This window comes from Palaemon carinicauda, chromosome 4 (assembly GCF_036898095.1).
Source record: "Palaemon carinicauda isolate YSFRI2023 chromosome 4, ASM3689809v2, whole genome shotgun sequence".
Classification (NCBI taxonomy): Eukaryota; Metazoa; Arthropoda; class Malacostraca; order Decapoda; family Palaemonidae; genus Palaemon; species Palaemon carinicauda.
In genome coordinates, this window is record NC_090728.1 from 164565208 (window position 1) to 164592707 (window position 27500).

General features: G+C 43.1%; 1 protein-coding gene across 1 annotated transcript in view; it reads left to right on the forward strand.

Annotated features, from left to right (window-relative positions):
- The window catches only part of LOC137640146 (putative leucine-rich repeat-containing protein DDB_G0290503), a 172163-nt gene that overhangs the window by 87163 nt on the left and 57500 nt on the right, over positions 1 to 27500 (forward strand). Inside the window, 2 exon segments of the mRNA XM_068372639.1 lie at positions 3948 to 4076; positions 18987 to 19077. Coding sequence (XP_068228740.1) covers positions 3948 to 4076; positions 18987 to 19077 — 220 coding nt within the window.

A 27500-nucleotide genomic window follows, 5' to 3' on the forward strand; every position in this document is an offset into this window, starting at 1 on the left:
GTCTCATACAGTAATCAGCAAGCAAAGATTGAAAATGTAGCTTCACAGGAATCTTAACTAAATCCTTCGGGCATTCTTACAACAGGAAAGGTTTTTGAATGCTTCAAATGTCATCTGGATTTTAGTGTCAAGAGATGTCATTTAATATATTTAAGTTGAGTATAAGGATTAGGAATGTAAATAAGGATACATGAAAATAAACCATTGCTGCTGGTGAGATTGGCTTAAGAATTATTATGTTACTTCAAGCTAATGTGATGGTTAGGAATATTATTGTTATTACTATCTAAGCTATAACCCTAATTGGAAAAGCAGGATGCTATAAGCCCAAGGTCTTCAACAGGGAAAAAATAGCCTAGTAAGGGAAAAGGAAATAGAAACTACAAGTGAACAGTTAAAGTAAAATATTTTAAGAACAGTAACATTAAAATAGCTCTTTCTTACATAAACTATTGAAACTATAGAAAAATAAGTGGAAGAGAAATAAAATGAAATAGTGTGTCCAAGTTTACCCTCAAGCAAGAGTACTCTACCCCAAGACAGTAGGAGACCATGGTATAGAGAGTATGGCTCTACCTAAGACTAGAGAACAATGGTTTGAATTTGGAGTGTCCTCTTGGAAGAGCTGCTTACCATAGCTAAAGAGTCTTCTACCCTTACCAAGAGGAAAGTAGCCACTGAACAATGACAGTGAAGTATTTAACCCCTTGAAAGAAGAAGTTTTTGGTGATCGTAGTGTTGTCAGCTGTATGAGGATAGAGGAGAATGTGGAAAGAATAGGCCAGACTATTCAGTGTATGTGTAGGCAAAGGAAAAATGATCTATAAACAGAGAGGGGGATTCAATGTAGCGCTGTATGTCCAGTCCAAGGACCCAATAACACACTAGCGTTAGTATCTCAATAGGTGGCTGGTGCCCTTGCCAGCCTACTTCCTATAAAGTAGATGAAAAATATCTTGCAAAAGAATGAAATCATGAAAATTAGAAAATAATTAGGTAATAAAGGAATGCTTAGAAAAATTATTAGCACATTTACAAAATCAAAAAGTTAGGAGTTGAATCCATTGAAAGAAGGTATGCACAAGACTTCTGAAGTTTGAGTGATAGCATAAAAGTGATGTAGAGAAAGTGAGTCATTGTGATAAAATTATGATGTAAAAATGTTCATTGAAAATAAAGAGAACTGCATCAAGGTCTGGCAGAGAGGAAAAAAAAAGGAAGACGACAGAGATGTAATGTACACGTATACTGTACAAGGAAAAGACGTCAAAGGCTAGTTGGTAAAAGAGAAACTACTCTGGATATCAAAGTTTCTCAGAAAAAAATGTAAAATGGAGAGTATATAAAATATAAAATAGGAGAAAATAAGATATAAAAATGCTGGGATGCTGAAGGATATATTATTTAAGATCTTTAGAATGTTGAAGATAATTTATAATTTGGAGGAGATTTGAATAAAAAGTGATGAATAGAGAACACAAGTGTGAAATTTTTTCCCTTTAGATAAATGGGAAGGCTGAAAGGCTTTCCAGAATACCTCGTAGTTGTGAAATCAGCAGTAGATTATGTTATCCGTTTGCTTACTAAGATAAATAAAAATCCAATAATGGAATTGATGAAAGCTGAAGAAACATGTTGTGGGTCTACAATAATAATAGGGTTAAGCTGGAATATGGAAATTACATGCTCTTCCATGAAGGTATCAAAAAGGGTACTGGTTGAAATATATAAATTTCCTTTTGGCTTCGTGCCAGAGAATTTGACAACAATTTTACTCTTTATAGCAGGACAACTACAGCAAGGAGAAAGATTGCCATATATCACATATTTGTGGATCTAGGATAGTCATTCGATTGAGTGGTGAGATAAATGAATTGACATTTTAAAGGTAGAGAATACCAGATACTAAATCGAGATAGTAGGGAGTATGAAGTGTATCAGAAGAGTGAGACAACTGTTGATGTCCACGATCATCACTTAACTCTGGGTTTATTTATCATAATAATTGTCCATCAAGTATAATCATCACAACCTTTTGCCCAATTATCAGACTAATGGGAGATGTTACATATGATGGCTAGAAATAGGGCCATTAGGAGCTAATTTAGGCCAATAATATATCAATTACAGGCAGACTATGAAGGTGATGATAGAAATATTTAAAAGGTTGAAGAATAGAAGAGAGGAGAAAATTAAAATCTGCTCAAGCCAAGTAAAGTTAAACATGACTGGAAGGGAAGCAAAGGAAGAAGTACAATGAGATAAATTGCCATGTAAATCATTTTGGGAAATGTATTAAGATGAACTCTACTCTACCAAATTTAGTAGATGGTGTTACAACAGGTGCTCTGAATTACAAAATATTCTTGAACCTAGATATTTCATGCTCTAAATGTATTAACAAGAACAGATATGGAGGCAAAGGAACCATGTTTAGTTTGGGTGACAGGTCTTAGAAGAGGTATATTATTTATGTTATGTTGGAGGCAACTGTGAAACAGGAGTTACTAAAGCATCAAAACAAAGTTGCAGTAGCAAGTAGGAAATGGAAAGGGAGTGGTATTTATAGACAGTTGGTAAATAAAAATTTTACATTTGTAAAGAAAGCGGACTTAACAGATAAGCATACACAAAGCATTTAGAACCATGGGCACTGACAAGGAAAATAAAGAGATTTTGAAAAGGTTACACTAGCGAATGACAAGATTTACGTCTGGATTACAGGGAGAATATTATACAGGTATTACAAATGAGAAATTAATGTAGGGATATGTCCAGAACCTGGTAAAAAATTACTGAAAACTGATTGTCGGGGTTTAGGCCCATGATGTGAGGAAATAAAGAAAAGTTGGTCACAAATCAGTAAATAAGGAAGTAGAAAGATAAAGCCTAAAGGAATGGCCTGAATATTGTGGAAAATATGTGTGGACACAAACTAAAACCTGATGTTGGAACTTACCTCATATTTGACTTATAAGGGAAAATCTTACCGAAGTTTTGATGATATGATGATGACAAGATGGTGTTAGAAATTCCCCAAATCCATAGATAATCTTATGCATTATTAATTCTATTATTAACTTAAGTTGCTATTTGTTGTTTACATTCAAGTAGCTTTCAAATATATACACTGAGAAACCAAAGAGTATCTGATTATTAATATGAGAAATATAACTTAGTCACTTGATTCTTAGTGAATGAATGCTTGCCCATGTGAATCTCGTATAATGAAAATAATGATAAATAATGATAGGTGACAACAACTTGAAGCATGCATCTACCCATTTTGACTTTTCATTGTTAAAAGCTTAAACTATCAGTCCATTAATACTGTTTGGATCAACCAAAATGAAAGAAATAGACTTTTTTATCTGTAATGTAGTAGTGGCTAAAGGTTACTTTTTATGTTGCCTGAAGGTTTTATTGTTTTTTTTTTCATTTTTGTGTTGCCAAGCACACCTTTAACACTTGAATTTTTGTAGGGTTATTTGTTTTTCAATTTATATATTTTTTATTTTAATTAAATTTGATTTGATTTCAAGTTTTTATTAGTGTAATTTTTATAAACTTTATTACCGATAATTAGTTCCTCTTGATGTATTTTGCCTTTTCTGTTCTTTAGAGACTAAATGCATTTAGCACTGTGAAAACTTGGTAGTCAACTGCGATGCCTTTCAGCAAGATCATTTTCATATTAATAAGGGTAAAATAACTGATCACATAGTTCTATGTGAAATGTTTTATTTTGAGGAATATTTCCAAATATTAATTGTGGTATATGTTTTCAAGGTGTATCTTGTAGCATATAGCACATTGAATACTTGGTGAATCTTTAGATGATATTTATGATGATTTGTGATGATATAAATATTGTGTTAGGTATTCTTCAATTTAAACTATTTAATAAATTATTCCAATAGATATAATTTTTGTATCTTTGTTAATAGGGACAATTTACAAGACCAAGCTGAATTTACAAGAAAGGAGATGGATGATCTATCCTGTAAAACGTTGTCAGAGAAAAGTCTTTTAGAGGAAGAGAAGCAGAGCCTGGATGAAAAATACCAGAAAATCAAGTATGTCATTGTCATACCTCTACTTAAGTTTTTATTAATCACTTTGTTAATTTTACTGTATTGTATAAGAATACTAATGTAATGTAGATGGGTTTGAATTTTTGTGCTCAATCTTAGATATTGATATTTTGGGGACTTTACAGTGTTCCTTTATTCCGTAGTGGCACTCTTTTTATTTATTCTTCTACTCTACCTCTGTTCCCATTTGCTATTTTCTTTCTTGTTGCCCAACCTCTTCTAACTTTTTACTTTATTGTGCTTCACATGCCCCAGTACTGGGCTGTATTGCCCAAATTCATAAATAATTTCTAATTATTTTAATTTTATTTTTCAATTTTGTAAAAAATTTAGTCATGTCTTATTATCCTGTTTAATTTGACATTGTTTAAACAAATGTAACAATTGGTATTTCATCATTTTCAATATTTAACTTAGCCGGTGATTATATAAGCTGCAGCTCTGCTGCTCGACAGAAAACTCTACGTTCAAAATCCGCCAGCGATCGCTATGCAGGTAGGGGGTGTACTTCAACAGCGCCATCTGTCGTGCAGGTACTCAGTACTCATTGTAAACAAAGAACTCAATTTTCTCTCTGTCGTGCTACCGGCAAGACCAACCAATTCGCTGTTGCTAACTGGATTTGTTTTCACAACTATTTGGTGAAGTACACTATTCTAGTTTTGAGCTTTCGCTGTGCAGGCTTTCTCTTCAATAAATCCTTGCATTCTTTTTTTGATATCGGATTATTTGTTGATGACTTTGGATAGTTTTTGAATTCCCCTTTGACCAATTCAAAATGGCTGACCCTTCTCAAGTCCCAAAATTCAAGGCGTCTTCCGAAGGCCTCTATCGATCCTCACACAGTTTGTTCCAATTGTCGGGATAAAACCTGTCAATTGGAAGATCGATGTGAGGAATGCGTTGGGCTTTCGGAATTCGATTTTATCGAATTCCAAAAATATACACGTAGGCTAGAGAGAGATAGAGTCAGGAGAAGTTCATCTCGTTCTGTTGATTTTTCCTCTCCTCATGCCCCACAACCTATTCCTTCCCCTGTAGTGGTTGCTCCTGATCCCCCCTCTGGCACTCAGGAACCTTCGATGGCTGACATGATGCGTGCCATCCAAGCTCTGGGTGACGTCAAGGAGCTGAAGTGTAAGAGTGCAGTGGGAAGTGGTAAAGTGAGTGATAGTGTTGTGGATAGTGTTGCGCTTGAGGGTTCGTCTGTTCGTGCCTGTCGTCCTCCTAGTCCGGGACCTCTTGCAAGCTCCCAAGTCCAGGGAAGAAGCAATGTCGTACGACCAATGGGTTCGAGAGGCTTTAATCAGCGAACAGACGTTCCCTCCGTGGTTTCGGACGTATCTATCCAAGATCGCCCCACCCACACAAAGACGAGAGAGCCCATTTATTCCTCGTCTGCGGAAGAGGTTTCTCGTAAGAAACTATGGACCAAGGTCTCACGACCTCTTAAGCGCAAGTCGGTCCCTTCCGCGCAAGTCCAACGGCCCAGTTGTAGCCACTGGGTCAGTTCGGACTCGCTGCAGTCTTCCGATGACTGCTCACCTCCTAAGAGAGGCAAAGCGGTACCGCCTCAGGCAGTTACACCGTCTGTCGCCGCACCTGCTCCTGCAGACCCTAAGTGGTCTTTGCTGCAGACCATGCAGTACCAATTAACGTCTCTGATGCAGGACTTTCGTGCGGAGAAGGTTGCTGCTGCACCAACCTCTTGCCTACAACCAACCACACTCTCGGTTGTGCGTACTGTGGACGCTGAGGCGACCTTCTTGCGCACTCCAGCTGAGAGAGTCCCGCCGCCCATGCGTTCCAGTGTACCCTGCCAGCCGCATGTTGACGTTCAGCGACGCACGGAACCTTCCGTTGATGTTCGCGAGGTACAACAACCGTCAGAGTTGTTTTGTTTTGACGCGGTGCGTCAACCTCCGCAACCCAGTGTGGTTGCCTCTGCTCGCCCACATCAGACTAGACAGTCTGGAGTAGACGCTGTGCGTCCCCGCGCTGCTATGGTTGTTGCCAGCTCACAGACTGGGCAACAGTTCCATGACGTTGCGTCCGGTTCAGTCACGCGTGCACCCGTGCGACCGGACTCAGCTAACCAGCCGATACCTACTCCATTGCCGCTTCCTACTCAATACTCGGATGATGGACTCTCTGATGATGACGATGCGGCACACGTTGATGAACCACATTCGGACCTTGACGAGCCCAAGTCCACGCAACCCTCTTTGGACTTTAGAAAAGTTCTTGCTCTGTTCAAAGAGATGTTTCCGGACCAGTTTGTGTCTGTGGCTCCGCGCTCTCCTCCGTCAGAGTTTGCTTTAGGTACGCAGTCATCCTCGCCTGCCTTTACTAGACTCGTCCTCGCACGCTCGTCCAAGAGAGCTTTACGAGTTATAGGAGAATGGATGCAGTCCAAAAAGAGTCTAGGGAAGACAGCCTTTACGTTTCCCCCTGCTAAACTCTCTTCCAGATCGAGCGTCTGGTATGCCACAGGAGAAGTTCTCGGCTTGGGAGTTCCTGCCTCTGCCCAGGGCGACTTCTCAAGTCTTGTAGACTCTCCCCGCAGGCTAGCCATGAGACGCTCTAAGATATGCTGGTCACCTTCGGACCTAGACCATCTGTTGAAAGGGATATTTAGAGCCTTCGAGGTCTTCAACTTTTTAGACTGGTGTCTGGGAGCTTTGAGGAGGAAGATCTCCCCGACTGAGAAGGAATCTTCCTTGCTCATCATGTCCTGCATGGACAAGGCCATACGTGACGGGTCTAGTGAGCTTGCTGCATCGTTCGTATCCGGAGTCCTCAAGAAGCGTGAGAACCTTTGCTCTTTCCTGTCAGCTGGAGTGACACCTTGTCAAAGATCAGAACTTCTGTTTGCTCCTCTCTCTAAGTGCCTTTTTCCAGAGGACTTGATTAAGGAGATTGCTGCTTCTTTGATACAGAAGGACACCCATGACCTGGTTGCGTCCTCTGCCCGCAAAGCCACCCCTTTGCCTTCCTTGTCAGCTAGACCAAGGATGGACACTCCAGCGTCCCGATTTATTCCGCCCTTTCGTGGCAGAGCCTCCAGCAGAGGAGGTGCTCGTGCCGAAGGGAGACGTGGGAAGAAGAAAGGAACCAAGTCCTTTAAAGGCAGAGTCTGACTGCCAGCTTCTTCAGACAGCAGTGGGAGCCAGACTCAAGAACTTCTGGCAGACCTGGGAGAAGAGAGGCGCAGATGCACAATCTGTGAAGTTGCTCAGAGAGGGGTACAAGATCCCGTTTGTACGAAAACCCCCTCTAGCAACGTCTCCCATCGATCTCTCTCCCAGGTACAGAGAGGAAGACAAGAGACGAGCATTGAAACAGGAGGTGTCTCTCTTACTAGAAAAGGGAGCGGTAGTCAAAGTCCTGGACCATCAAACCCCGGGCTTCTACAACCGTCTCTTCTTAGTGGCAAAGAAGACAGGAGGGTGGAGGCCGGTGCTAGACGTCAGTGCGCTGAATGTCTTTGTCACAAAGCAGACGTTCGCCATGGAGACCACAAAGTCCGTTCTAGCAGCGGTCAGAAGGGAAGACTGGATGGTCTCTTTAGACCTAAGGGACGCATACTTTCACGTCCCCATCCACCCAGACTCCCAACCTTTTCTGAGATTTGTTTACGAAGAGGTTGTCTACCAGTTTCAAGCCCTGTGCTTTGGCCTAAGCACAGCTCCTCTTGTGTTTACGAGGCTGATGAGGAATGTAGCCAAATTCCTTCATTTAGCGGACATCAGAGCCTCCCTCTATTTGGACGACTGGCTTCTAAGAGCTTCTTCCAGTCGTCGCTGTCTGAAGGATCTAAAGTGGACTCTAGATCTGACCAAGGAATTGGGTCTCCTGGTCAATATGGAAAAGTCTGAAGTGGTCCCATCCCAAACTATTGTGTATTTAGGGATGGAGATTCACAGTCTAGCTTTTCGGGCTTTTCCGTCGGCCCCCAGAACAAGTCAAGCCCAGTTATGCATCCAGAACATGCTGAAGAAGGAACGATGTTCAGTCAGGCAGTGGATGAGTCTGATAGGGACACTATCATCCCTGGAACAGTTCGTATCGTTAGGAAGATTACACCTCCGTCCTCTTCAATATCACCTAGCTGTTTACTGGAAAAAGGACAAGACGCTAGAAGCGGTCTCGATCCCCATTTCCGAGAAGATGAAGTCTTCCCTGACTTGGTGGAAGGACAGTATCAGCCTCAGAGAGGGTCTGCCCCTGGCTGTTCAGACTCCCAACCACGTTCTCTTCTCGGACGCATCGGACACGGGCTGGGGCGCGACATTAGACGGTCGGGAATGCTCGGGAACTTGGAACTCGAGTCAAAGGACAATGCATATCAACTGCAAGGAGCTACTGGCAGTTCATCTGGCCTTGAAAAGCTTCAAGTCTCTCCTTCAAGGCAAAGTGGTGGAGGTGAACTCGGACAACACCACGGCTTTGGCGTACATCTCCAAGCAAGGAGGGACCCACTCTATGACGTTGTACGAGATCGCAAGGGACCTCCTCACCTGGTCAAAAGATCTAAACATTTCACTAGTAACGAGGTTCATCCAAGGCAACTTGAATGTCATGGCAGATTGCCTCAGTCGGAAGGGACAAATCATTCCAACAGAATGGACCCTACACAAGGATGTGTGCAAGAGACTTTGGGCCACATGGGGCCAGCCTACCATAGATCTCTTCGCAACCTCGATGACCAAGAGGCTCCCAATATATTGCTCACCAATCCCGGACCCAGCAGCAGTTCATATAGATGCCTTTCTCCTAGATTGGTCACATCTAGACCTATATGCATTCCCCCCGTTCAAGATTGTCAACAAGGTACTGCAGAAGTTCGCCTCTCACGAAGGGACAAGGTTGACGTTAGTTGCTCCCCTCTGGCCCGCGAGAGAATGGTTCACCGAGGTACTTCGATGGCTAGTGGACGTTCCCAGAACTCTTCCTCTAAGGGTGGACCTTCTACGTCAGCCACACGTAAAGAAGGTACACCAAGGCCTCCACGCTCTTCGTCTGACTGCCTTCAGACTATCGAAAGACTCTCGAGAGCTAGAGGCTTTTTGAAGGAGGCAGCCAGGGCGATTGCTAGAGCAAGGAGGACATCCACCCTTAGAGTCTACCAATCGAAGTGGGAAGTCTTCCGAAACTGGTGCAAGTCAGTATCTGTATCCTCGACCAGTACCTCTGTAACTCGAATAGCTGACTTCCTTTTATACCTGAGGAAAGAACGATCTCTTTCAGCTCCCACTGTCAAGGGTTACAGAAGCATGTTGGCATCAGTCTTCCGTCACAGAGGCTTAGATCTTTCCAACAACAAAGATCTACAGGACCTCCTTAAGTCTTTTGAGACCACGAAGGAGCGTCGTTTGGCTACACCTGGTTGGAATTTAGACGTGGTACTAAGATTCCTCATGTCAGAAAGGTTCGAGCCGCTACAATCAGCCTCCTTTAAAGATCTCACTTTAAAGACTCTTTTCCTGGTTTGCTTAGCCACAGCTAAAAGAGTCAGTGGGATTCACGCCTTCAGCAGGAACATCGGATTTTCATCTGAAACGGCTACATGTTCTTTACAACTTGGTTTTCTAGCCAAAAACGAGCTACCATCTCGTCCTTGGCCGAAATCGTTCGATATTCCAAGCCTATCGAATATGGTTGGAAATGAACTAGAAAGAGTCTTATGCCCTGTGAGAGCTCTTAAGTTCTATTTAAGACGAACTAAACCTTTACGAGGACAGTCAGAAGCTTTATGGTGTTCAGTTAAGAAACCATCTTTGCCTATGTCAAAGAATGCTTTATCCTATTTTATCAGACTGTTAATACGAGAAGCTCATTCCCATCTGAGTGAGGAAGACCAAGCTTTGCTGAAGGTAAGGACACATGAAGTTAGAGCTGCCTCAACTTCAGTGGCCTTTAAACAAAATAGATCTCTGCGAAGTATAATGGACGCAACCTATTGGAGAAGCAAGTCAGTGTTCGCGTCTTTTTATCTTAAAGATGTCCAGTCTCTTTACGAGAACTGCTACACCCTGGGACCATTCGTAGCAGCGAGTGCAGTAGTGGGTGAGGGCTCAACCACTACAATCCCCTAATTCCATAACCTTTTTAATCTTTCTCTTGAAATGTTTTTATTGTTGTTTTTGGGTTGTCCGGAAGGCTAAGAAGCCTTTCGCATCCTGGTTGATTTGGTGGGTGGTCAAATTCTTTTCTTGAGAAGCGCCTAGATTAGAGGTTTTGATGAGGTCCTGTGGTATGGGTTGCAACCCTTCATACTTCAGATCCTAGGGGTCGCTCAGCATCCTAAGAGGATCGCGAGGCTCCGTAAGGAAGACGTACTTAAAAAGGCAGAGTAATTGTTCAAGTCGACTTCCTTACCAGGTACTTATTTATTTTATTTTTGTTATTTTGATAACTTCTAAAATGAAATAAAAAAATCCTTAGCTCATAATAATGTAAACATTTATTGCTGGTCTCTACCCACCCCCCTGGGTGTGAATCAGCTTATATAATCACCGGCTAAGTTGAATATTGAAAAATGTTATTTTGATAATAAAATAAATTTTGAATATACTTACCCGGTGATTATATATTAAAGGACCCTCCCTTCCTCCCCAATAGAGACGCAGTGGACCGAGGAGAAAATTGAGTTCTTTGTTTACAATGAGTACTGAGTACCTGCACGACAGATGGCGCTGTTGAAGTACACCCCCTACCTGCATAGCGATCGCTGGCGGATTTTTTCCGTAGAGTTTTCTGTCGAGCAGCAGAGCTGCAGCTTATATAATCACCGGGTAAGTATATTCAAAAATTTATTTTATTATCAAAATAACATTTTAAGAAATTACCCAAATAGTTGTCTTTTACTTTTTGAAATCTCAAATATATTTGAATAGTTCTTCATTTAACTCGCACTGCATGCTTTGTTGTAATTTTCAATCAATCCCTTAGTTATTATGTCGCCTTTTGTTCTCTTTTAATCTTATTTCAGCCTTAATTTTTTTGCTTCATGAAAAAAATATTTTTAGCCCATTCTATATGAAATATTTTAGCTATAACTTTTTATCTGCATATAGCTGTAGCAGTTTTTGAGGATCTGTATGTTGCTAATTATTTCGGTGAACCTTCCCTGATGTTTATATTGCTGCTTCTCTAGAAGCTCAGTTTAATTAGATTTAAAAGTTTCCATTCTTTCCCTTCAATACACAAACATGACTCTAAACAAGTGATGAGACAATAGCGGTTAATGACAGGAAGCAAAGCAGTGGTGCAGCAGTGAATCTTTTTTTTATTTCAGTGTCTGTTGCATTGGTTGGACAACTTATCAATTCTCCATGCTTCAAAATGTAATATGTTTTAGTTTGTTTTTTGATATCTTCTGGTGTATTTGTTAGCTGTTACTGCATGGGATAGTATTGTGAATTAAAAGTAATGTATAAGGTTCAAAGAGCTAATGAAACTTGCTTTTAGTTTAGGGAGAAACCCAGAGAAAACTAAGCTATAACGCATTCGTAGCATGAAGTCTGTTCAAGGTGTGGCACATTCTGGAATTTCTGTGAGAGCACCCCTGCCAATTTGACAGCAAGTAGCAGTTGTTCTGTAACTGGAATACAAACCACTCTATTTAATAGGGGTATTACTTTCGGCATAGCGGAAATGACGAGCCATTAATTTTTAACGAGGGTTTACTACCCACACAGCTAGTTAGCGGGGGTAGGGAGGGTAGCTTGCTACCGCTCCCCCTCACACACCTGTGATTGAGCTCACTTTGCTCTCGGCTCGGATGGTGGTCGGACGTGTCCGCTCTTGTCCTCGCCGTCATATTGGCAGCCATTAACGCTTTTTGTTCTTTCTTTTTCTGTACGTGAAGTTGGCCTCTGCGACCATGCGCACCTGCCCTGGTCTTCCCGACCGCCCCTGTGGAACATTCATGTTGGCGGTCGAGACCGATCCTCACGACCTTTGTCCTTGTAAGGGCCAAGGGTGTGAGTGTCAACAAGTGTAGGGAGTGGTCTGCCTCCCAGTGGGAGAGGTTTTCGCGACGGTGTAAGAAGTCCAAGCAGGATGTTTCTCCTTCGAAGATTGCTTCGAAGGAAGAAAAACCCTAGGCCTCTTCCATCACACAGACCTCCTCCGAAGCTTCTACTCGGTCGGTCTCTTTCGAGAGACCGTCGAGTAGTAGCGTAGACCGAATTATTTCTAACCAACCTCGGGTCTCCCCTGGGGGAGGCCGTGTCACTAACTTACCTCTTTCAGATTTGGTCCTCCTTGAGGCTCACGGGTTTGCCCTCCAAGGAGGTTTTGCTTGATTATATCTGCCTGGGTGCTGCTGTCAAGCAATCGTCGTCACCGTCAGAGGTAGATCCCCTGACTCTTGTCGACGTTGTTGTGTCAGAGGTGTCCCATGCGGCTTCACCCATCTCCTTTGCCACTCCAGACTCTATGGTAGCTGACGGCTTAGTTTCCCCCATTCCTGACCATCCTCCGAGGGGGAACTAAGTTCATCATCAGTCTCTCCTGCTAGTGTTTCTCCTCCTCCGGGGAGTTCACTTACAGAGACTCCTCTTCGCAGGACTGCTGACGATCAGCTTGCTGATCCAACGGCCCCCAGAGGGCGCATCCGTCAGCCTCTTCGCCATAAAGGCCTTCCTTCACTTGTGAGGAGGCGCCTCTTTGGTTCAATGTCGTCTATGCAGTCCCCCACAGAGGAGCCTCTAGACCGATCTTCCATCACTGTACCTGCATCATTCCTGGACCTCTGCAGATCGTTCACGATCTCCTTCAGTGGAAGGTCGTTCTTTTAAAGGACACGTCAACCTTCCACCCGACAGACCTGCCGACCTGCCATTGCCATTCCTGCATGGGCCTAAAGAGGCTCCACCTTAACGCGCTATTGCGCGCCAACAGACTGCGTGCCAAGCGCCCACGCAACCTGACCAGCGCTCATTAGTTGCTCGTCAGGCCCCATCACTACAGTGCGCCACTCATCTTGCTCGCCCCAACACAGGGTAACAACCTAAAGCGCTTACGTGCCAACATGCGCCTACAGGAGCAAAGCTCAACCATGTGCCATGCACGCCCACATGCGCACATGCGCACACGCGCCAACAATTACCTGCGAGCCCTACATCACGCTCTCCTGAGCGCCATATTGCACGCCAACATTCTCTTGTACGCAAATTCATTGATGAGACGACAGCCATGCTGCCCTCACCCGCGCGCCATTCCTTACCATCGCGCCAGCGCTCACTTGCGCGCCAGCCTTCTCCTGCGCGCACTCACAAAGATACGCGCGTGCCATCCGTCCCCTACGGATGCGCGCCAACATTCTCCCGCGCACCCATCATGAGTTTACTGCTCGCCCGCTCGCTAGGGGACATTCTCCTGCGTGCGCGTGCCCTAAATCTTTGGCAGACACGGGCGAGTGTTCGCCCGTGCGCACATCGTGATTCTCCTGCGTGCCCGCGCGAATAGTCTCCCGCGCGCGAGCGCCAGCCTTCTCCCGCGCGCGAGCGCCAGCCTTCTCCCGCGCGCGAGCGCCAGCCTTCTCCCGCGCGCGAGCGCCAGCCTTCTCCCGCGCGCGAGCGCCAGCCTTCTCCCGCGCGCGAGCGCCAGCCTTCTCCCGCGCGCGAGCGCCAGCCTTCTCCCGCGTGCGAGGCTGCGCATCACAAGGAACGATGTTCGGCAAGGTCGCCATCGCCTCATTCTCCTCCCTGCAAGCGCATACCACCGCCCATTGTGGGAGAAGGGAAACTTGCAGTGGGGTTCAGGATCCCAAAGCTACCGAAGGCGAACTCACCTATTCCAGTGACTCCTCCCAGGGATCCTTCAATCTCTTTCCCTTCAGGGGGTATGTCTGACAGTGTGTTTGTCAGCCAACAGCCCTGGTTCAGTGCCCTGATCAGAGCCGTAACTCAGGCTTTCAAGCCTGTCCTCTCTGATCTAGGACACGGAACGATGGCTTCCTCTACCCCGCTGAAGAGGAAAAGAGGAGGTCTAGACGCTGTCACTTCTCCGAGGGCGAAACCGACTCCACGCAGACCTTCAAGGCAAGTTCATCCTATTCTTTGGACTAACTCTCCTTCCCTTTCAGACGAAGATCTCCCGTCACCAAGGGAATCACGCGAAGAGAGATTTTCCCCCATCGCACCAATGGAGGAAACCTCTCTTCACGCTGAGAGTTCTACACAGTCTGGGATTAGAAGGGACATGCCACCCTCATCAATGTTGGAGTCTTACATCCTTCCCTGGAAGGAATCCAAAGACTCCAAAACATTGCCTAAGTCCTCCACTAGAGCTAGGATGGAGCCAACCAGCCACTCAGGGAATGTCCACGATTCTCCCCAAGAAGAGCCTTTGGGGGATAGAAGGAGACTTCGTTGCAAGTCCTACAACAGGAGTAGACCAGCAGGAGTCAGAACACGCGTTTTGGCAGGTTCTGACTCTAATGAGGGCTCACAGCGGGTTTTGCGACCCAGAGATCCCCCCCTCGAGAGGGCAAAGACACGGTCCTAGACGGCGTCTTTGGTACTCAAAAACCCTCTAAGACCAGTGAAGCCCTGCCCTGGTCTCAAGGGGTAAAGAGTACCAGGGACAAGATTGCCCAGCAGCTCTCCGAGATGTCCTCCTCTAACCGTTCCGGTACCACCAACAAGCTCCTCCCACCTTCTCGCGTACAGCAGAGGAGGTACTCATAGATCCTGGAGGAGCCTTGTTTAGCTCTTCTACTTCACCACTCGCTGGAAGAGCTAACCAGGGGAGTCCCTCTTGAGAGACTCTCCAACCGGGCAGGTCTCGCTCTCGGCAGCCGAGATCCTCAACCAGGAGAAGGTCGCGAAGTGTGCAATGCAAGCTACTTTGGCTTGATATCTGGTTGGGGACCTTAGGTATCCTGATACATTCTGAGGATTTCTCCAAGGAACGTGGGCAAATATCATCCTGAAATGTCGGGATGCAGTAGCTGAGAGATTCCACCAGAAGGTTCCTAGCGCTGAGATCAATAGGCTCAGACATTCCTCCATAGAGGGGTCTGTTCTATTCGAGCCTAAGGATGTGGAACATGCTGCTGAGATGTGGAGGAAGTCACATCAAGACTCCCTCCTCCATAGGGCTTCAGCATCTAAGCCCTATAAGCCTCCAGCACCACAGCACTCCGTCCAGCCAACACCACTACGACGACAACTGCAGCAAAGACGATGGTGTCTAAACCCTTTCCTGTCAAAGAAAGGAAAGGCAGAAAATCCTCCAGGGGAGGCAAAAATCCTGGAGGGAGCAGCCGAGGACGCAAACGCTAGGATAGGCAGTCCCCCTGCATTTCCACCAGTGGGGGGATGCCTACAAAGTTGCGCAAACAGGTGGAAGCAACTCGGGGCTGATTCCTGGACAATCTCCGTGATCAGTCTAGGATATCGCGTCCCGTTCATAACATCTCTACCTCCCCTGACGACGAATCCAGTGTCATTGAACTCCCTTGCTATGGGATCGACAAGGGTGCAAGACTTCGGGCAGAAGTCAAGACCCTGTTGAAGAAGGGCGCTCTCCAAGAGGTCCTAGATGGATCCCCAGGCTTCTTCAGTCGACTTTCTTGTAAAGAAGGCGTCTGGAGGCTGGAGACCAGTCATCGACCTCCCACCTCTGAACAAGTTTGTCAAATAAACTCCGTTCAACATGGAAACGGCAGACACGGTCAGACTAGCAGTAAGACCGCAAGACTTCATCATGTGCACACTGGATCTAAAGGACGCGAATTTCCAGATCCCAGTCCATCCGTCTTCAAGGAAGTACTTGAGATTCAGCCTGGACAACAGAAAATACCAGTTGAAGGTGCTGTGCTTCGGTCTTTCCACACCACCACAAGTCTTCACCTGAGTGTTCACCCTAGTATCATCTTGGGCACACTGGACCGGCATCCGTCTCCTCCGTTATCTGGACAACTGGCTAATCCTAGCAGACTCGGTGTCAACCCTTCTTCAATACCGAGACAAACTTCTGAGACTTTGCCAAGATCTGGGGATCATGGTAACTCTCGAGAAGTCCTCCCTGCTTCCCATTCAAAGACTGGTATACTTAAGAATGATTATAGACACCACTCTCCACAAAGCCTTCCCATCAGATGACAGGATAGCAAGGCTGAGGAAGATCACAAGACCTTTTCTCAGACGAGAAGAACTTCCAGCCCAATCGTGGCTACGTCTCCTCGGTCACCTTTCATCGCTGGCCCGTCTAATTCCCAATGGTCGCCTCAATATGAGATCCCTCCAGTGGTGACTCAAGTCCCGGTGGAATCAAGCTTATGACTCCCCGGACACCCAGATCTCCATGGGACCTGCGGAACTGACGGACCTCCAGTGGTGGGTGGCAGACGAGAATCTACGAAAGGGAGTGGATCTTCTCGTCCTTCCCCCGGATTCGATGCTTTTTTCAGACGCTTCAAATAAAAAGGATGGGGGCTCACGTGCTGCACCACATGACCTCAGGCCTCTGGTCATAGTCAGAAAAGTACCTCCACATGAATCTTGTAGAGATGAAGGCTGTCTTTCTAGCCCTTCACAGTTCCAACAGTACTTGGCAAGTCACTCTGTGGTGGTGATGAGCGACAACACCACAGTAGTGGCCTACATCAACAAGCAAGGAGGTACTTTTTCGCAGCAACTATCCCATCTAGCAGTAGAGATACTGAGATGGGCCGAAATCCAGTCGATACCACTATCGGCACGCTTCATTCCGGGCAAAAGGAATGTGCTCGCCGACAACCTGAGCAGAGCATCTCAGATAGTGAGTACCGAGTGGTCTTTGGATCATCTAGTTGCCAACAAAGTCCTGACTTTGTGGGGTTCTCTGACTGTGGACCTCTTCGCAACGGCCCTGAACTTCAGGCTCCCGCTATACTGTTCCCCAGTCCCAGACCCCAAGGTTCTCTGGCAAGATGCTTTCCAACAGTGGTGGGACAACATCGACATTTACACCTTTCACCTGTTCTGTCTGATGAGGAGGGTACTTAACAAGACCAGAACATCGGTCAATCTTTTAATGACCCTCATATATCCGCTATGGCATCACGCAGGATGGTTCCGGACCTTCTGCAACTCCTAACGAAGCCTCCATGAGAACTCTCTCCACGACACAACATACTCAAACATCCACACGCCAACATCTTCCACAAAGCAGTAGGTTCACTACGACTTCACGCCTGGAGACTATCCAGCATCTCCTCTCTGAGAGAGGATTTTCACAACATGTTGCGATCAGGATGTCTGGACATCTGCGGAAGTCATCAGTAGCAGTCTACCAGGCAAAGTGGAAAGTCTTCAGTGGTTGGTGTTGTGGAAAAGGTATCTCTCCACTCGATGCCACTATTGCAGCAATAGCGGAGTTCCTCGTGTATTTGCGTGAAGAAATGCACCTTTCAGTCTCGGCAGTGAAAGGCTATCGCTCAGCCTTAAGCCTCGCCTTCAGACTGAAAGGAATGGACATTTCTTCATCGCTAGAACTTTCTCTACTCATACGGAGTTATGAACTTACCTGCCCCCAGTCGGAAGTGAGACCTACCTCCCCCATGGAACGTGGTTCGAGTTCTCAGGTCTCTTAAGAGACCTCCCTATGAACCATTATGCCAGGCATCAGATTGCCACCTAATTTGGAAGACGGTGTTCCTGCTAGCTGTGGCCTCGGCCAAGCGAGTCAGCGAACTTCATGGTCTCCCGTATGACATCGCCCATTCAAGGTGATGGGGAGAGGTAACGTTCAGCTTCGTCCCTGAGTTTATTGCTAAGACTCAGAACCTGGGAGTAGCGAATCCTCGATTCGACTCCTTCCGGATTTCTAGTTTCCGTATTGTAACAGATGACCCAGACCATCTCTTAGCTATTTAATCGAACTTGCCCGCCAGCCCTACCTCCAAGCAAAATGAGCTCAATCACAGGTGTGTGAGGGGGAGCGGTAGCAAGCTACCCTCCCTACCCCCGCTAACTAGCGGTGTGGGTAGTAAACCCTCGTTAAAAATTAATGGCTCGTCATTTCAGTTACGCCAAAAGTAATACCCCTATTAAATCTCTCTCTCTCTCTCTCTCTCTCTCTCTCTCTCTCTCTCTGTGTGTGTGTGTGTGTGTGTGTGTGTGTGTTTTGAAAATGCAATGGAAGTTACATTTTAGGGGAATTGACAGAAATATGTGAAAATTTCAGGTTCAGTCATATGAATGACATAAAGAAAATTTTGCTGATGTTTCTACTTTTTTTCTTTTGAAAGCTTACATGAACTTGGCCATTTTTTGTAAGGGAGGTATTGATGGTGTTCTAGACAACAATTAATTAAACCTTGTGAAATGCCATGTTATAAGACTGAATGAAATTTTATAAACTCTGAGCTCCTAATTGACCCTTACAATAGTATATAGTCTTTTAATGCTAACAAAAATTTTATGAAGAATTTGTGTATTTTATTCTTAAGTGTTCATTTTTGAAGAGTTTGATTGGTTTTAATAGATACTGAAAACAGAGTTCTACAATGCACTGAGTAACTTCTAATCATTTTGTAATATGATAGATTTAAACTAATATATGTATTGAACTTCCCTTTCTGATTGTGTTTACTTGCTTGGTGTTGATATACTTTTACAATTTACGCTATGGTTGATAGAATTTTGACCTTTACCTTCCCCACAAACTCCCAAGAATTTTACTACAGTGGCCTGATTGAAATATCCTTCACATGATGACTTAACTAAACAAACAAGTTTATTTTTTATGTTATAAATTTTATTGTAAAAAGTGTATTGATAAGATTTTAGATAGTGGGAATGCAAGTAACCAAATCCTTATCTGATTGTTTTACTTCACTAAAATTTATAAACTAATTATACTTGTCCTAAGATTTTTTTTTTTTTTTTGCAGCAAAAGTTATGCAACCTTACAAAATAAGCATGAAAATCTTGCTGCAGAATTGAAAAGTTTGAAGTCTCGTTTTAAGGAGGAACAGGATGATGTAAGTTAGGATATAATTTATTTGTTTGGTGTTTCATATGAATGTATATATATGTACATATAATGTATATGTATTTGTACATATGTACATATATGTATGTTGTGTATCTATATATATATATCCATGTTGTATATATGTATGTATTGATATATGTTCCTTCACAAATACAAACCTTCGTTAATTACATAGGATATGTTTTACCACAAGCTGGATTTAGCCATAAAAGCTTTCACGCAAGGTATCAGCAGCCCTCCACTAGGTAGCGAGGAGTAGACAAACCTCCCTGTCACACACTCCACTTCCACCACACATTCTTTTAGGCAAAAATCGTAAAAACCGTCTCCTTTGTCAGCAAAATGCTGTGAAAAGGAGCCATAGATAAATGCCAATTTCTAAAATTTTTGGGCTCACATTTTAGCTTGGCAAAGAAAGACTCCCCCAAGACGAGTGATCCTCGACCTGTCTCGTCTCAACAAACATATATGCAGTGCATTCATTATGACATCTGTTAAATATGTCCACCAATTTCTACACTTAGGGGTCTGAACCTGTACTATAGATCTCAGAGATGCTTATTGGCTCGTCCATATAGCTCTCACTAACTACGTTACCTAGAGGTTCAGCTTGGGAGGAGTTCATACAGATTCAGAGAGATGCCCTTTGGACCTAATATAGCTTCAAGAGCTTTCACAAAGCTGGCAGTCAGTGATCAAACTTTGTTAGTTGGAAGGAGTTTAGATCATTGCCTATTTGGACGACTGGCTAGTCTTGGCAGAGACGAGAGTGTTATGCTTCATTGTGGTTGTCTTGTTCAATTTGAAAATAATCAAAGATAGTTATAGAAAGGATATTCCAGTGGGTTGCTTGCACTGGAATATGTCAAAAGCCACAGTAAGCCTCCCAATGATGGGTGGGAAAAGAATTCTTCACAAGGTCAATTGTTTTCTTTGGAGTCTTTACACCAGCACGAGCCAGCTGGAGAAGATTTATGGCCTCCTTCAGTTCGTCTCGATAGTCGACCCAGTTCTGAAGACCAGGTTGAAAGACCTCAACTGGATGTGCAGGAGAGCAGCTCGGAGGATTTGTCAAGACAGGTGAATTAAATTTCCCTGTCATTGAAAAAAGAATCCTAAGCCCCAGGACTTCACCAAAGTCACTCTTCATGATGGTTGTGTTGGTCCCTCTCCCAGTATCCATGATTCTTCATACAGATGTTGGGCTGGTGAGATCACTCAGAGGAGACATATGTGTATAGGAAATGGTTCCTGCATTTTTTTTTTTGTATTTCTCATAAATGTGTGGGAACTGATGGCAGTTTTACTTCTGCTGAAAAAGTTCTATCTGAGAAGGAACTCTAATATAAAAAAAATTGATAGACAACCTGGCTGTTGTGTTATATCTCAGGAGGAAAAAATCCTACTCGAGAACTCTACTGTACTTTGAAGTGCTTTTTTCCCATTATAAAACTCCTTTCGTAGAAGGATCCATTCCTCTCTGATCCACCTTTCGGGTTCTCATGCCGTGGTACCAGACTCCTTGTCTAGACAGACAACCCTGGACACAGAATTGATATTGGATAAAGACTTGTTCCAGGAGATCCTCAACATTATATCGGATCCCCCAGGCAGTGGCAAGAGATGCCCTAAACTTTACTGGACAAATGGTCCTTGATTTATCCATTTCCTCCAGTGAGCAGGATTTCAAAGGCTTTTGAAGATCCTTCCAAAATTTTCAGGGAAAGGAGGGCTGGTGATGCCACAATTCCTAAACAGCCCATGGTTTTCACTACTTCAGAATCTAAAGCTGATGTCATATCCTCTGCAATCAGCATGGCTGCATCACTGAAGTAAGGAATTGGATAAAGTAAATTGTGAAATATATGCTAATAGACTAAAGGTAAGTTTAGGACATTATTTTTTTTTATTAGGGTAAACTAAATGTTCCATCTCTTTCCTTCATAGACACCCACCACCTCTTAAGTCTGGGAGTCGGATATATAAACAGGGGAAGCTCATAGAAATGAACAGAGTTTTAATATTTTTTATTTCTTTACTTGCCATATATTCTTATACATGCTCACCCTCCTCCCCAAATGGTTAGTGGCATTAAGATGATGGGAAATTATTTTGAATTTGAGACTGTAGAAGTGATACCATACACAAAGCATGTTGACGGTAGTAAGCCTCAATGCTTCTCCAGAGACATTAGTATATTGGAATGAAAGAAGACAGGAAGTTTCTTAATTTTATGAATTAATGTCTACTTTTCAAGCTTTCAGAGACAAAAGCAATGTGTACGCCAGGTGCGTATAGAAATAAGATTTTTTTTAATTAAAATTCTTGGTTTTTTCTATTAATTTTTTTATTCTGGTTTTTTCATTTATTTATAGCTAAATATTTTTATTTCATCATACTATATTTAAAAATATTTATTTTTATATATTTTTAGTTGTTTTTGCATTTTTTTACCTCTGCCAACAAAGTTGGAAGGTTATGTTTTACCTCCTGTTTGCTAGTGAACACCTTCCTGGCCACAGTCTTAATCATAGAGTAATGAAACTTGCAGGGTTTAACTCGTATGTAAAAAGCTGGAAATTATTAAATTTTGGAAGGTCAAGGTCACGGTTAAGCAAAATGTCCAATTCACGCAATTAGCCATTAGTTTGGATGTCGTTGTCTCAGAGACTTCAAACTTGGTTCATATATATGTGTATGAAAATCCACGCCAATTAATGCATGTTGAGGTCGAAAAGTCAAGGTCAAGAAAAAGGTGAAATTCCTGTCATCAACCATACGGCCACTATTTTAATCATAAAATAATGAAACTTGTAGGGATTTTAAAGTGTTTTGTGAAGAGCTGGAAATTATTAAATTTTGGAAGGACAAAGGTCAAGCTCATGGACGAGAAAACTTCCTTATCATGTAATCAGCCATAAGTTTAGACATCCTTGTAACAGAGACTTCAAACTTTGTTCATATTTGAGTGTATTAAAATCCACGCCAATTAATACATATCAAGGTCGAAGGTTGAGCAAAGGTCGATAAATAAGCTGCCGTGTTTATTATACAATCATTATTTATTCTATTATGAAAAATTTCCCATATCAATTTTCTTTGCAAATGAAAATTATTAGTTATCCCCATAAGGAGGGGGAGCTTACTTTCATCCCCCTTGGTATCACACAGCTACATGGCATTAAGTGCTAACATGAAAGAATTAAGACTGGGAATAGGCTAACTTGATCAAAGCAACCTTTGAGGACTCCCCTTTCCCCAAGCATCATAGGTAGTTGAACTCTGACATATCGAAGAGTTTGGACTAAGGAAGGAAGCCCAAACTAGTCCATGAGTGAATCTCTTTCCCTAACTACATAGTAGTTGAAATTTAATGTTTAATAAAGCCTATGAGTAGGAAAGGACAATAGCATGGTTGTGCCAATATCAGATGAGGTGCCATTCCATCCTCATATATTCAAGAATGGGTAAAGTGGGTTTGCATGAAGACTCCATTTGTAAGAGGGGTACGAAGGCCCCCCTCCTGGTTCGTAATAAAAATTAGCTTTAGGGAGGGAGGAGGCTATCTCTGCCTAGACCGTGTTATGTGCTAGCAGACAAGCTGAGCAGAGCGACTCAGATAGTTGGTACTGAGTGGTCTTTGAACCTCTGATAGCCAACAAAGTCCTGACTTTGTGGGGTACCCCGACTGTGGATCTGTTCGCAACGGCCCTGCATTTCAGGCTCCCATTGTACTGCTCCCCTGTCCCGGATCCCCAAGCTCTTTGGCAAGGTGCTTTCCAACAACGGTGGATGAACCTGGACGCTTATGCATTTCCCACGTTCTGTCTTATGAGAAAAGTCCTCAACCAGGTACGAGCAAGCAACAACTTGCAAATGACCCTCATAGCTCCGCTATGGCATCATGCAGAATGGTTCTCGGACCATCTGCATCTCCTCACGGAGATCCCGAGGAAGCTCCCTCTACAGCACGACCTCCTCAAACAACCTCATGCCAACATCTTTCACAAAGCCGTAGCTTCGCTTCGACTTCACGCTTGGAGACTATCCAGTACCTCCTCACACCGAGAGGCTTTTCGCAACCGGTTGTGAAAAGAATGGCTGGACGTCTCAGGAGATCCACAGAGGCAGAGTACCAGGCGAAGTGGTCAATTTTCTGTGGTTGGTGTCGTGGAAGGGGTATCTCTCCCCTCGATGCCTCTGTTCCAACTATAGCGGAGTTCCTTGTATACCTTCGGGAAGAAATGCTTCTCTCGGTCTCGGCAGTCAAAGGCTACCACTCAGCCTTGAGTCTTGCCTTTAGACTGAAAGGAGTCGATATTTCCTCATCGTTGGAACTTTCTTTGCTCATACGTTGTTATAAGCTTACTTGTCCCCAGGCAGAGCTAAGACCTCCCCCTTGGAACATGGTTTGGGTCCTCAGGTCTCTGAAGGGCTTCCCCTATGAATCACTACACCAGGCCTCCGATCACCACCTCACATGGAAGATGGTGTACCTGCTCGCTCTGGCTTCGGCCAAGAGAGTTGGCGAATTTCATGGTCTATCTGCTGATGTCTCCCATTCAAGGAGATGAGGGGAAGTAATCCTCAACTACGTCCCTGAGTTTGTAGCCAAGATTCAAAACCCGGGTGTTCCGGACTCCAGGTTTGGCCCATTTCGGATAGAGTCTTCGTTCTGTAACCGAAGATCCAGACCAACTGTTACTATGTCCAGTAAGGAGTCTTGAGGTGTTACTTAAGAAGAACAGCAAAAGCTCACCCCCGTCTACAAGCACTTTTTGTCAGCACGGGGAAGGTCAAGCGGAGGGTCACGAGGAATACTATTTCCTCCTGGATAAGGAAAGTAATCGAATACGCTCTATATCAAGACCCTTCTCTGTCCAACCGACCTAGAGCTCATGACGTCAGAGGCATTGCAACGTCTCTGGCGTTCAAGAAGAATTTGGATATGTCTTAGAAATCATGCTGATCCTCGAGTTCATACATAAAGACAAGCCACAAGTCTGTCTCACACAAGCTTCTGCATGCCGCTATCATTGAGTTACCTTGTAACTACTTTGATTTTCCCTAGGGTAGGGTTCCTACTATTTACAGTAGATAAAAAATCAATTAGAGGGAACCCCTGGTCATGACCAAGGCCAGTTGGTAGAACTTCCTCCCTCCTAAGAGTAAGTCACTCTATAAGTAGCGAAGGTTTGTATCTGTGTCGGTACAAATAACAAATTTGGAAATAATTTGTATTTTTCCTAACATACAAACCTGGAGCTATTTATACAAATTGGCCCACCACTCTGTCCCCCTAGAAGTCCTGCCAGGAAGCAAAAGTGGTTACTCAACCGACAGGTGTGAGTGAGCGGGGTAGCCAGTCTACCGAAACCCCCTCCCGCTAACTAGCTGATGGGGTAATTATCCCTCACTAAAAGTGTCTTGTCTGGTTTTCAGCATTGCCGAAAGTAATATATATATATATATGTATGTATATATATATGTCTATGTATATGTATAATATATATATATATATATATATATATATATATATATATATATATATATATATATATGTGTGTATATGTATATATATATGTCTATGTATATGTATAATATATATATATATATATATGTATATGTATATGTATATATATGTCTATGTATATGTATAATATATATATATATATATATATATATATATATATATATATATATATATATATATATATATATATATATATATGTATATATATATATATATGTATATGTATATATATATATATATATATATATATATATATATATATATATATATATATATATATGTATGTATGTATGTATGTATGTATGTATACATATATATTTACATATGTATATATATATATATATATATATATATATATATATATATATATATACATATATATATATATATATATATATATATATATATATATATATATATATACATGTATATTTACATATATATATATATATATATATATATATATATATATATATATATATATATACATATATATACACCAAGGCACTTTCCCTAATTTTGGTAGGTAGTTGACATCAATCAAATGAAAAAAAGGGGACCTTTCTTCTCTACACTCCTCCCAGCCTGACGAGGGACTTAACCGAGTTCGGCTGGTACTGCTAGGGTGCCACAGCCCACCTTCCCCCGTTATCCACCACAGATGAAGCTTCATAACGCTGAATCCCCTGCTGCTTCTACCTCCGTGGTCATCCAAGGCAACCGGAAGGAGCAGCAGGGCCTACTGGAACTGCGTCACAATCGCTCGCCATTCATTCCTATTTCTAGCACTCTCTCTTGCCTCTCTCACATTTATCCTCCTATCACCCAGAGCTTTCTTCGCTCCATCCATCCACCCAAACCTTGGCCTTCCTCTTGTACTTCTCCCATCAACTCTTGCACACATCACCTTCTTTAGCAGACAGCAATTATGCATTCTCTCAATATGGCCAAACAACCTCAACACATTCATATCCACTCTAGCTGCTAAATTATTTCTTACACCCGTTTTCACCCTCACTAATTTCTTCCTCACCCTATCTACTCGAGATACACCAGCCATACTCCTCAGACACTTCATCTCAAACTCATTCAATTTATTTCTCTCCGTCACTTTCATTCCCCACAACTCTGATCCATACATCACAGTTGGTACAATCACTTTCTCATATAGAACTCTCTTTACATTCATGCCTAACCCTCTATTCTTTACCACTCCCGTCACTGCCCCCAACACTTTGCATCCTTCATTCACTCACTGACTTGCATATGCTTCCACTCTACCATTTGCTGCAACAACAGACCCCAAGTACTTAAACTTGATTCACTTCCTCAAGTAACTCTCCTTTCAACATGACATTCAATCTTGCACCACCTTCCCTTCTCGTACATCTCATAACCTTACTCTTACCCACATTAACTCTCAACTACCTTCTCTCACATACTCTTCCAAATTCTGTCACTAATTGGGCAAGCTTCTCTTCTGCGTCTGCAACCAGTATAGTATCATCTGCAAACAATTGATTTACCTCCCATTCATGATCATTCTTGTCTATCATTTTCAATCCTCGTCAATGCACTCGAGCATTCACCTCTTTCACCACTCCATCAACATACAAGGTAAACAACCATGGCGACATCACACATCCCTGTCTCAGCTCCTCTCACTAAAAACCAATCCCTCACGTCATTTCCTATCCTAACACGCTTTGCTACCTTTGTAGAAACTTTTCAGTGCTTGCAACAACCTTCCATCAATTCCATATAACCTCATCACATTCCACATCGCTTCCCTACCAACTCTCATACGCTTTCTCCAGATCCAAATTACGCAACATACACCTCCTTACCTTTTGCTAAATATTTCTCGCATATCTGCCAAACTGTAAAAATCTGATTCATAGATCCCCTACCTCTTCTAAAACCTGTACTTCTAAGCTTGCATTCTCTGTTTTATCCTTAATCCTATCAATCAGTACTCTACCATACACTTTTCCAACCACACTCAACAAACTAATACCCCTTGAATTAAAACACTCATGCACATCTCCCTTACCCTTATATAGTTGTACAATACATGCACAAACCCAGTCTACAGGTTCCATTGTAAACATTAAACACGCATTAAACAATCTCACCAACCATTCAAGTACAGTCACGCCCCCTTCCTTCAACATCTCAGCTCTCACACCATTCATACCAGATGCTTTTCATACTCCCTTTTCATCTAATGCCCTCCTCACATCCTCTCTTGTAATCTCTCTCTCTCATTCTCATCTCCCATCACTGGCACCTCAACACCTGCAACAGGAATTATATCTGCCTCCCTATTATCCTCAACATTCAGTAAACTTTCAAAATATTCCGCCCACCTTTTCCTTGCCTCCTTTCCTTTTAACAACCTTCCATTTCCATCTTTCACTGTCTCTTCAATTCTCGAACCAGCCTTCCTTACTCTCTTCACTTCTTTCCAAAACTACTACTCATTCTCTTCATATGAACGACCCAATCCCTGACCCTACCTCAGGTCAGCCTCTCTCTTTGCCTCAGTTACCTTGCGCTTTACTTCCACATTTTTCTCTCTATCTCTTTCATAATTCTCTACACTATAACTCAGCAGCCATTCTTCTAATGCCCCCTTTTTCTCTTCCACTTTTACCTTCATTCCTCTATTCACTACCCTTCCTCATACTGCCTCCAACAATCTTCTTGCCACACACATCACTTGCAATCCCAACAAAATCTTTTTTTTTTTTACTAACTTCCACTCCTCTAAATTACCAGTTTCTCTTAATTTCACTCTTATCATATGCCATTTTCAGCCTTTCTTGATATTCACTTTTTATCTCAGGTTTTATTAACTCTTCAACCCTCACTGG